A 12,348-nucleotide genomic window follows, 5' to 3' on the forward strand; every position below is an offset into this window, starting at 1 on the left:
TACTCCAGGTTAAGACCATTTTCTCCAGAGCTCTGTTTCTGAAATACGGAGCTAAACTCCAGAGATTCAAAATTGTCCATGGTCGCCCTTTTTTAGGCCTGTCTTGAGTCTCTGTACCAAGTTGTTCTAAACTTAGGCTTTCCCAGGTACGTAGTATTTTCCTGCGTCCCTCTAACCTCACTACTTGCGCACGAAGGTGGGGTGGGAGTGGGAGTTCATTGACAGATCTGAGAGCTTTGTGCTTGGGGTAGTGGGCAAGGAGACAAGCATGAAAGAAGGACTGAGATGAAAACAGAGTTGGGAAGTGACGGTAATATGAGTGACCCAAGCAATCACTGGGATATATACAAAGTGGGGATGGGCTTAGAGCTAAGGTGCAAACCCGTGTTCGGGGGTCAGTTTCCTTCCATATGTGTCTTGTATGCTCAGGCCTAAGCCCACCTATACAGCAGGTTCAGTGTCTTTGTGGTCACATGTTTAGAGGCTCATAGTGGAGATGTACTTGGTTTTAACTGGGAAAATATGCTAAATTCTGACTGGTTACCTTTAATTCTGCATCCTCTTCTTCTACACCTTCTAAATTTCACAGAAAAGCCCCTCAGGCACATAAAGGACCCAGTACTGAATATATATCATTGTAAGTGCCTTTCCCAGGCCTCTCATTGACAGTTTTGACCATCACCAAAGTCCTAAGGTCTGTGAGAGCAGGAACTTGTCGTTTCAGGAATCAGTGACTTTTGAGGACGTGGCCATGTACTTCACTGAGAAGGAATGGACCAGCCTGATGCCTGCTCAGAGGGCCTTGTACAGCGATGTGATGCTGGAGAACTCTGAGGCTGTGGCACTCCTAGGTAAGGCCTCTGTGCTGCTGGGTTCTGCCCGGGCCCTCAGAAGTTAAATGGCCCTCTTATAATTATTAGCTGACCCCAAATGGCAATGTCAGAGAGCAGGGCTCCCAAGTGAATTAAGCAGGTGGGGGGCGGGGGTCAGGGAGTCTTCTCCAGCTTTATCTCTTCCCTTTGCCTTCATTTCATCTAAGTGAAAGGCGTGTGTTCTCTGTGCCCAGCATTGTGGAGTACATTGGGATCCTTGAGTACAGTCTTTCCTGACTAGTCTGTTATTCCTTGCTTTCCATCCCTTTAAACTGTAGTGCCCAACACCCTGCTTCAGTATTTCACACCCTGGGATGCTTTTAACCCTTGGGGATATGTAGAAAATTTTTTCTAAATACTTTACTGGTTATGTGTGATCAGTTTTTTTCCAGTTCCCCCAGTTTTACAAGATTGATAAACTCAGTGCAATATTCTTGCCCACTAACCAGTAGAACAAATGGAAAGATTTATTTTTGCTTTTTATGAGACTTAATATATTAAATTTTTATATTGAAATATTTCAAGATAGCTTACAGTTATTATGATTTTCTTCTCCTTTAGAAAACATCTCAAAACTAAGAAGATTTACTTATTTGGCTAAAATAATGTCCTGTGCAATGAAAATTAAAAATTCCTCCAAATCATCAATGCTGGGAAGACAGAACAAAGGCTTAATGCTTGACCTTTAAATATCAGTTTTCCAAGTAAGGAGTGGATTTAAGAGCCACCTTAAATGCTGTCAAATGCACATTATCTTTTTGTGTAGACTATTCAATTTCTATTGATTTAATGTTTTTCAGTTCATTAAAATTCCTCATTTTGATGTACAAAGCAGGCTCTCAAGTCTTTTTTAAGCAGCTTTATGGAGATATAATTCATAGACCATACAGCTTACCCGTACGAAGTATACAGTGTGGTGGTATTTAGAATATTCACGGAGTTGTGCAAGCATCACCACGATCTACTTTTAGATGTTTTTGTTATCCCCAAAAGAAACCGATATCCATCAGCAGTCAGTCTCCATCCCCCCTCCCACATCTCAGTTTTAGGCAACAACCTACCTACTTTCTATTTCTATGATTTTGCCTACTGTGGATGTGGGACATTAATGCCGTCATATGATATGTAGTCTTCCGCAACTGGCTTTCGCTTAACGTAGTGTTTTCGGGGTTCATCCATTTTGTAACATGTATCAGTACTTCATTCTTTTTTATGTGTGGATAGTATCTGTTGAGTGGATAATACCACATTTTGTTTGTAGTGCTTGCACATTATAAATAATGGTGTCGTGAGCATTAACGTACAAGTTTTAGTGCAGACGTGTGTTTTTGTTTCTCATGGGTATATACTCTAGATATATCCTTCCTGGGTCATATGGTAACTCCTTGTTTAACGTTTTGAGGAATGCCGAAACTTTTCTAAAGTGGCTGACCCGTTTAAATTTTTCAGATTGTCCACATCCTCACCAGCACTTACTATTGTCTATCTTTTTGATTATAGCCATCCTAGTGGTGTGAAGTGATATCTCATTGCGGTTTTGATTTGCATTTCTTTAATGACTAATGATGTTGAGCATCTTTTCACGGGTTTATTGGGCATTTGTGTATGATCTTTGGAAGAAATGTCTGTTAAAACTCTGCACATTTTTGAATTGGGTTACTTGTCCTTTTATTTTTGTGTTGTAAGAATTCTAACACATTCTGGATCCTGAATCCTTATCAGATACATGATTTGCAAATATTTCATCCCATTTTATGGATTGTCTTTTCACTTTCTTAATGTCCTTTGAAGTACAAAGTTTTAAATTTTGATGGAGTTCCTTCGTATTTTCTATAAACAAAATTATGTCATCTGCAAATAGGGACAGTTTTACTTCTTCCCTTTCTAATTTAAACGACTTTTATTATTTTTTTCTTGCCTAATTACCCTGGCTAGAACTTTCAGCACAATGTTGAATAAAAGTTGCAAGAGTAGACATTTTTATTCCTGATCTTAGGGGGAAAGCATTTGGTTCTTTACCATTAAGTATGATGTTAGCTGTGGTTTTCTTATAAATACTCTTTATAAGGTGGTGGAAGTTCCTAATTTGTTGAGTTGTTCTCATGAAATGGTGTTAGGGTTTGTGAAATGATGTTCTGTGACTATTAAGGTAGCCATGTGGTTCTTGTCCCTTATCCTATGTAATATGCTATACTACATTTATTTTTGTGTGTTGAACCCCACTTTGCATTCCTTGACTAATTCACAAATGATGATGGCGTACAGTCCTTTTTGCATGTTGCTAGTGTTATTTTCAGGATTTTTTCCCTTTATAGTCCTAAGATATATTAGTTTGTAGTTTTCTTGTGGTATTTTTATCTGATTTTGGTATCAGGGTAATAATTGGCCTCATAGAATGAGTTGGGAAGTATTCCTTCTTCTTGTATTTTTGTTTGTTTGTTTGTTTTAAGAGAGACAGGGTCTTGGTCACCCAGGCTAAAGTGTAGTGTTGCGATCATAGATCACTGCTGCAGCCTTGAACTCCTGGGCTCAAGTGATCCTCCCACCTCAGCCTCCTGAGTAGCTGGGACTGCAGGTGTACACAATCATGCCTGGCTAATTTTTAAAAAATGCTTTGTAGAGATGAGATCTCACTATGTTACCCAGGCTGGTCTCGAACTCGTGGCCCCAACCAATCCTCCAGCCTCAGCCTCTGCCTTCCAATGTGCTGGGATTACAGGCATGAGCCACTTCTCCTGGCTCCTCTTCTTATATTTTTGAAAGAGTTTGTCAACAATTAGTATTAATCTTTAAATATTCTATAGAATTCACAGTGAAGCCATGTGAACCTGGGATTTTATCTATGGGAAGTTTAAAATTACTTATTCAATTTCTTTCTTGAAGGTCTATTCTGATTTTCCAGTCACTTAAGGTAGCTTTTATCTTTCTAGGAACTGGTTCATTTCATCTAAGTTATCTATTTCTTGGTATACAGTTATTCATATCATCTTGTCACAATTTTTTACTCTTTAGTAATGTTCCGTCTTTCATTTTTGGTTTTAATAATCTGAGTCATCTTTCTTTTTTTTTTTTTTTGGTAACCCTAGATAAAACTTTCTCAATATCGTTGATCATTTCAAATAACCAACTTTTGGTTTTATTTTCTCTAGTGTTTTCCTGGTCTCTATTTTATTTTTATTCCTCTCTAAAATTTATTATTTCCTTCTCTCCTCTTGCTTTTGAGTTTAGTTTGCTCTTGTGAAGTTTGCTGTTAAGAAAGCAGCACAGGTCTATTCAGCACTGCATCTCGGAGGCAGAGTGCTTAAGAGCACACTCTTGGGAGCCAGAGTGCTGGTTATTAGCTATGTGGCTTTGTGTCATGTTTCTTATGTATAAAATTGAGATAGCAGTAGTGCCTGCCTCATCCAACAAGCAAGGTAATCCATATATTTGGCACCTGATACACGCTCAGTAATTACTAGTTATTGCCTTTGCTCATGTTAATTTCAGCCTGTGTGGGTCTGCTTATCTTATAAAGGGCTCTAGCTGCATCCTCTTTCTCCCTGGTTTGTTTGTCCTTAATCCCTGGCAGAGTGTCCATTTTCAAGACTTGCTGTTGTTCTCATCTGGAGCAAGGGGAAGAGCCTTGGGGCTGAGATCTTCAGGGTGCTTTGTCCAGAGAGGGTATGAGGGGCATCCATGGTGGTGAGTGCAGGGATACTTGCTTCTTGCCTCCCTCTACCACATCCAGTCTTTGTTTTGAGAGAACTTCTATTGCATTTCTGAGGCTTTTCACAAGAGTGAAAAGTGATCCTCTAGAAATTCATAGATCATTATTTCAGTAGGCTTATGACTTACTAACCCTTCAGGGAGTAACTTATATCTGGTGAAGTAAATCTGAGTCCATTCTCCTAGAGCAGCTCTTTTTTTTTTTGAGACAGAGTCTCACTGTGTTGCCCGGGCTAGAGGGCCGTGGCGTCATCCTAGCTCACAGCAACCTCAAACTCCTGGGCTCAAGCGATCCTCCTGCCTCAGCCTCCCGAGTAGCTGGCATGCGCCACCATGCCCGGCTAATATTTTCTATATATTTTTAGTTGTCCAATTTATTTCTTTCTATTTTTAGTAGAGATGGGGTCTCGCTCTTGCTCAGGCTGGTTTCGAACTCCTGAGCTCAAACAATCTGCCCGCCTCGGCCTCCCAGAGAGCTAGGATTACAGGCGTGAGCCACCGAGCCCGGCCGAGCAGCTCTTTTTAAATGGTGGTGTGCATACATCTCACCTGAGACTTTGTTAAAACGCTTACTGTTGGCCCAACCCTATCCATTGTGTAGCCGAGGAATCTGCATGTTTAACAGAGTATTACAGGTGGTTCTGATGCAGAGGATGTAAGGGCTACATCTAGGGAAATACTGACTCATAGTCAGTCTGGAGCGGCAAAGACTTGGTGGCATCATGATTCGTGGGTAAAGTTATTTTGGGTGGGAAGTTAGTTCTGTGTTCTCCAAATCCAATGCTATGTTCTCTAACTATTTTACGTATATTACTTATATCTCCCAAGTCAATCACAGGCTTCCTGATAGCAGGAACAATCTCATACTTTTCTCATTTATGCCATAACATTTGATATAGTTACTTGATATTTTTTGTTGTTTTTCACTTGATTAAAGAGATTCTCTCCTAACTTTATTTTTCCAATTCTTTCCCTGTTCGTTTTCTGTCCTGTCTGAGCCCTCTATTTCATTTTCCCATCCCTGTTTGTTCTCAGGATTTTTACACTATCACTCATTCCCATAGCCCACGACCTTCCTTTATTGACTCTTCTTACCTTCTTGGCTACCTTTTCATCTCTGAAAACTCTCTTTGAATTTCTAAATGCTGATAAAGCTTTCTCTTCCCTCTTGGGATTCAGGACGTTTCCTTGCATCACCTCATTCCCTACATGCTCTAAAGGCATTTTATAAGCATGTAAAGCTGGGTACTAATATAGGGCATATTAATCTCACTTGCTGATCAGTTCAGGCAAGCCATGGCTCATATGCCCATATCTGGCCTCCTGCCTGTCTTTCTGTGTATGGCCTGCAAATAAGAATGGTTGAATTTTTTTGGTGGTTGAAGGGAATCAAAAGAAGGATAATATTTTGTTACAAATGAAAATTGTACGAAATTCAAATTTCATTGTCCGTAAATGAAGTTTTATTAGAATGCAGACACATTCATTCATTGACATATTGTCTGTGGTTGCTTTCACATTATAATCAAGTTGAGTACTTGCAACAGAAACTGTACGGCCCGAAGAGCCTAAAATATTTACCATCTAGCCCTTTACAGAAAATGTTTGCTGAGAGGTAGTATTTTCGTGTATTTCTTCTTTTCTTACCAGGTGAAAAAACCTGGGCTGCGAATGAGCATTTGACTTCAAAACAAATAATTTCTGTGGCATGGTATTAGGCGAATATCTGAAAGGGGGACCTGATTTTCAAGAAATCTGCAAGTCAGAGGGCAAGTTAGAGAGACATAGAGGAAATTTCAAAGGGATGAAATGAATAAAAATGGGAGAGTCTGTGAAGCAGATAGTCAATAATGAGAAACTTTATGTAGAAAGTAGAAGCTATCCACAAAAGAAATTAAAAAGAAATGTTGGTCTTAGTTCTCAGCCTGAAACACATCTGCAAGTAGCAGGTTTACAGATTTCCTGTCAATCTGATGTATGGGACAATCATTGCAGTCACAGTTCAGACTGTTTTCAGCATTGGAAAAACTACACTAGAGAAAAGCCATATCAATGTAAGGAATGTGGCAAAGCCTTTAGCCTTAATTCCACTTTTGTTCAGCACCAAAGGATCCACAGTAGAAAGCAACCCTGTGTATGCAAGGAGTGTGGCAAAGCATTCTGGGGCAACTCCCAGTTCACAGCACACCAGCAAATTCACACTGGAGAGAAGAAGCCTTTTGCTTCAACTCCAGTTTTATACATCACCACGGGATCCACACTGGGAAGTGCCCCTATGTGTGCCAGGCTTTCAGGTCCAGCTTCCACTGCACTGGCAAATCCACACTGGGGAGAGGCTCCATGAGTGTACGGGGTGTGGCAAAGCCTCTGTTTTCAAATCTGCACTCTTTCATCATCAGAGAATGCATACCCTTTAAACGCAAGGATTGTGGTAAGGCTTTCAGTGGGAAAAATACTTTTCTTTGGGATCAGAGAACTCATACTGGTGAGAAACCATATGTGTATAAGGAACGTGGCAAAGCTTTTCGTGTGAGCTCACAGCTCATTCACCACCAATTGCTACACACTGGAGAGAGACCTTACCGCTGTCTAGAGTGTGAGAAAACCTTTACCCGGAGCTCAAACCTTGTCCGGCATCAGAAAATTCACTCTGGTAAGAAAGCCTATAGATTTAAGGAATGTGGGAAGGCCTTCCAGGCTGAAAGGCAATTTAGATTGACATGAACATGAGCAAATCCACCCTCGCAAGACAGATTTCAAAGATTCAGAGAGTTCGGGATTGGAGCAGCATCAGAGACTCCATGATACAGAAGGACAGTATGAATGTAAGGATTGTGGGAAACTCTTCATTCACCATCAGAGTATTCATTCAGGAGAGAAACTTTTAAATGAAATTGTTGGGTCTTGTATTCCCCAAGTGCCGTTTGTAAGGCCCTCTCCTTGGCCTGGTCATGCCAATTCAGCCCTGTCTTGCCTCTCCCCAAAGGGCTGTCTCTGCTTCAGCCAGTTCTTTCTCCCCACTCTCTATGTCACACACCCTCTCACTTCCTACCTCAGAGCCCTTGCTCCTTCTACTCCCCCCTATGCCTTTTCCACTTCTCTCCCGCCTCTGTGATCTTTTCTCAACTTAACGTGGCCCTTTGAAGTCTGCAACTTTGCTACTGCCTTTCGCACTCAGTCTTACATGCACCCTCCTCCACCTTGCATCATTGCCTTTCTGTAGATGGCTGCAGTGTACTCACTACTCAATTATATGCTGAGATTTCCACCCCCCGTAGTGGACTCAAGTTTTTGTCTTTTGTCTGTTGCCGCCAAGTTGTCACTTCTTCTCAACAGTTGGAATCACATGATTAGATGAAGAAAAGGTCAGAAAATATGAATACATTTCCACTGTAAGTGAATGCATGGCATGACCATTTGAGTGTAAAGTATAGGAATGGTAGAAATGAGAAATTTCACTCAACTCAGGAAAGGAGAGATTCAAATGGAAACTGAAGGTCTTGCCGTAAGAAAAAGACCTTGTATAGAGGGGTTTATGCCTGGACCTCATAGGAAGCTGCAACCTGCTTGTATTATAAATGGGAACTGGTTATCGGCTTTACTTTTTCAGGGCTGATTTAATCAGGGGTGCCATACTCAAGGGATACCAGCAACTGGGTTCATTTGACATCCCGCCAGCTACTGATTTATTATAAAGTCGGTATGTTATTTTTCCATATGAGACATCTTTTCTAGGTCCAAAGGAATAATTTTCTCTCTAGTTTTCATCTGCCTGTCTTTTCTTCTCTCCATAACTGAGTAGAGTAGCTTCATTCGTGAAAAGGTGTAAGCCTTTGTAGGTGGACTCCTTCTAGATGACATTTTCAGGCATAGGGTGATAGATGAACTCCCTTTCTGCTGTCTCTTCTTCGCCAGTGTTACCTTTTGTTGTAGTCAAAAGTTTTGCTGTGGGAAATAAATGGAAAAATGTTAAGTGAGCTAGATATTGATGACCTTGAGTCAGAACAGTCACAACCTGTTTAGAGACCATGTTATCCAAGGGTAGAAAGTGTGAACTCAGAACAAGGTCTCGTAGCTGAAAGCAGCATTGTCACTTAGAGAAGTGGCCTAGGGGAGAGATACCATGTGCTAAGAAAAACAAGAGCCTCAGTGGAGTCGCCAGGTTTATTTAAAAAGCAAAAAGGTTTGGGAACCACAGGATAGGGAGCATCAGTCAGAGAGCAGAAGAAACGTCCCTGCAGGGCCACACTGCTGCCTGGAATGTGGCGCTTGTGGCCTGAGTACGTTATCTGGTAACTACATTGTAAGTGACAGATGATGGGTAGTCCCCGTGGACTGTTTCTGGATATCTGGTGAAAAGGGTACTTGTTCTTAAGATCTGACCTTGAGATTGAGAGGAAAATAACCCAGGTCAAGGAGAAGATAAAGGAGACTGAGTGCTCCCATAAAACAGTCTTGTGTGTTATGCTGGGACCCAGTGGATTATATTAATTTCACATATTCGTTATTACCAGCCCGCATGGAACTCATGGAACTCCTTGTGTTTGAGGCATATTGGGCTGTGTGAACATACTAGGGAGCTAAAAATGTTTAGCATGATGCTGGGGATTACTTTAAGAATTAATGCTGGAGAGATGAGCAACACATAAATCACTCAGAAGCTAGTATGCCATGCTAAGGAGATTGAACTTCATCCTTGCCAGAGGAAGCCAATCAGGAGTTGGTAGGGCTAGATGTGTGATTGATTTGCATTCTAGCAAGGTCCCTGGCAGCATGGGAGGAATTAAGGGTAGGTGAAATAGGAGCCAGGAAAACTAGATCGAACAGTAGTTCTAACTTGGGAGTCTGTAGACCAGTGAAAGTCCATGACGTTTCCACTAATTTGAAGTGAGAAGATGAGGAAAATGTTGTAGAAATCTATGTATATAGAAGCTGTATATTTCCACATAAGATGACCCACAGTTCTTGGAAACTTACACTGACGTTGTCCTTTCTGCTTTTGACATTAAACTTATCCTTCATGAAATAATCATGAGCATTGTAGGCTTTTGTTATAGTTGTGCTTTGTTTTTAAATGTCCTTTATTACAAAATAAGAAGATGACCATGCTATATTTGTTCCCTCTACCCAGCATTCATGTTTTAAAAATTGTTGCGTGAAATCAAAAAGACAGTTAACCAGTATGATAAGATTTTCTGGGTCCGCTTTGGAAAACTGAGTTAAGAGGTTAAGAGTGCTTTTCATACTACCCACTCCGCATCCCCCACTAATCTTTCAAAGATAAATGCTTCTATTGCATATGACTAATAGCTTATGCTACACGTGAGTCATCACGTGGGTTCAAAACTGGCATAAACGCTGTGTGAGACGAATTTACTAATCATATGCTTAGATGTCTTGGCAATGTCAAATTGCTACATAAATTTTTAAACATTTAGTCTCAATTTCTGCACTTGCAGACCAGTAAGAAGCAGTCCACAGACGGACACCAGTGCACAAACCACCCCTTTGATAGGGCATCGGACTGTATCTTTATGGATCAAATCAAGATCCTGCCGGGTTCACGGGTTGAACAATTGAAGAGAATCGGTTGGCCCTGTAGTCGGAGTAACTTGGGGCCAAAGGCGTTGCTTTTCCTGGGATCTTGGGGGCTGAAAGGAACTCCGTTAGACCCTGGAGTGAGAAGTAGTGTGATTGGACAAGAGCTTGGGAAGTAGGCACTGGGCTGTAGTGTGAAATTCTCAGAGGGACGACCAGTACCATCAAGAACTCTTCTTGAATAAGACCTGTGCTTATTGAGCTTGTGTAATTATGTTTTATGTCAGCTGTAATTTTTATCTCCCAAATTGTTGCATCGTAGTAAAGATAGGCTCTTAAATAAACTCTGAAGATGTCGTGAAGGGGATACTGTGAAAAAAAGTCTACTTTAGAGAGCGAATCAAGGAAAAATTGGCTAGGAGTCAGGCTTAGAAACCTCCAGCGTGGGCTGTCCTGGGGTGTCCGGTTTGGGTATATGGCTGAAATTTCGGATATCTAGCTGTGATGACATCAATAACTGCCTGCCACTGGCAGCCCTGAGTGTCCTTGTGGGGTGTAGTGCATAACAGGCAAAGGGGAGGTGGGAGTGCAGGTTGTAGAGAATGCTCAGAGACAATTGCTGATGTGGCCTGCCCTGTGCTACCCACAACATGTTTTGATGCTTCCCTTTTATGAGCAGTGGGCCTGTTATAGGGAACAGGGCTGTCCAGGAAGTCCTCTTCTCAGTGTAACAGAAATAACAATAGTTACGCTGCCATTTATTGAGCATTTACCATGAACCAGGTCCTGCGTTATGCTTTATCTCAGTCCTACAGTAAGTGTGAGGTAAGGGGTAATTGCTGTCAGCATGTTACAGATGAATGCTTATTGAGAGGTCAGAATTCAAAACTAGAGAGTGACGCCAGGATCCACACATGTGATCACGGTTGCAGTACTTCCCTTGTTCATGTACCCCTATTGGAGCTTTTCTACCGTAAGCTAGGATCTCTGAAATCAGAGATCCCAAGCTTCTCTTCCTCACTTCTGTTCCTGCACTGCCGAAAGATCTCTCATGATCCAGCTACAGCCTCTGTCTATCTTCATGCTCAGAATTGGGTTGCAGCTGAAGATCTTGCTCAAGAGCCTTTCTGGCGAGGGGTCGGGAACTTAAAGAAAAAATGGAAATAGGAAAGAGAGGGCTAGGGAAGAGCAATTGTAGACTTGACCGCAGCTTGGGGATGGGGAAGAGGGTTCGTTTCCAGCCATGTTGTTTGGAAACCGATGGTACATAAATGAATGTTTGTGTGAGGGTCAGGTTGTGTATGTAGCAGGCCAACTGTTGAGATAGGCAGATGTGCCAAGAAGGTGATAACCACTTGGACTTGCTAAAAATTGAATGAATTTTAAGCTATATATACTGGGATCTCAGTTTCATTTGATTATGACATTGGTATTATGTAGTCTACATAATTCAATGTTTATACATTATGAATATTATCATAGGAGAAGGAAAAATTTACCTCAGTAGTGTACAAATATAACTACTTTAGGTAACATATGAAGAAAAATGTACCTCCAATTCCACTATCCCAGTAGATCCCTATTTTTATTGCTCTATGTGCATTGCTAGCTCTTGTACATATGTGTATATAATTGAACCATAACAGATATAATGTTGTGTTTTGCTTTTCTTTCATTATTATTGTCTTAAGCATCTTCTCTCCCCCCCCTCTTTTTTTTTCTTTTTTTTTACGTTTCAGAGAGGAACGGGTCAGTCTTCCGTTAGTGGTGAAAGATCTCTTTTCCCCAATTCTGTATACCCCTTACAATTTGTTTGTGAGTAAAAGTACCCTTCTTTATTCCCCTCTCCAAATTTTTGAAATCTTTTTAGGGTAGAGACTGTGTCTTAATCATATTTTTTCCCTCCAGCATCCATCCAGTATGTGGTAGTTCATTTCTATTGAAGCGCATTGATGGACATTAGGAAATTTCTGTTTGTGAGCTATTGTCAATGATGTTGCTGTCAACAATGTGGCGAATATAGTTTTTTTTCCTCCTTCTTTTGAATGATTTCCTTGAAATAAATTCCCAGGAATGATACTAACCAAATGCAAAGATGTAATCACTTTATTTTGGAAACATGCTGCCATATTACCTTTTTAAAAGATGGGTACGAATTTACTCTGCTGTCAGAAATGTATGAGTACAGCACTTGATTTCAGTCTTATCAGTACTAGGTATTATAATTTAA

General features: G+C 40.8%; 1 protein-coding gene across 1 annotated transcript in view; it reads left to right on the forward strand.

Moving 5' to 3' along the window:
- The window catches only part of KRBOX1 (KRAB box domain containing 1), an 89,418-nt gene that overhangs the window by 24,434 nt on the left and 52,636 nt on the right, over positions 1-12,348 (forward strand). The window contains exons 4-5 of the mRNA XM_012658173.1: positions 725-851; positions 1,434-1,479. Coding sequence (XP_012513627.1) covers positions 725-851; positions 1,434-1,479 — 173 coding nt within the window. The remainder of the gene's footprint in view (positions 1-724; positions 852-1,433; positions 1,480-12,348) is intronic.

Source organism: Propithecus coquereli, unplaced genomic scaffold (assembly GCF_000956105.1).
Source record: "Propithecus coquereli isolate 6110/MARCELLA unplaced genomic scaffold, Pcoq_1.0 Scaffold1, whole genome shotgun sequence".
NCBI lineage: Eukaryota > Metazoa > Chordata > Mammalia > Primates > Indriidae > Propithecus > Propithecus coquereli.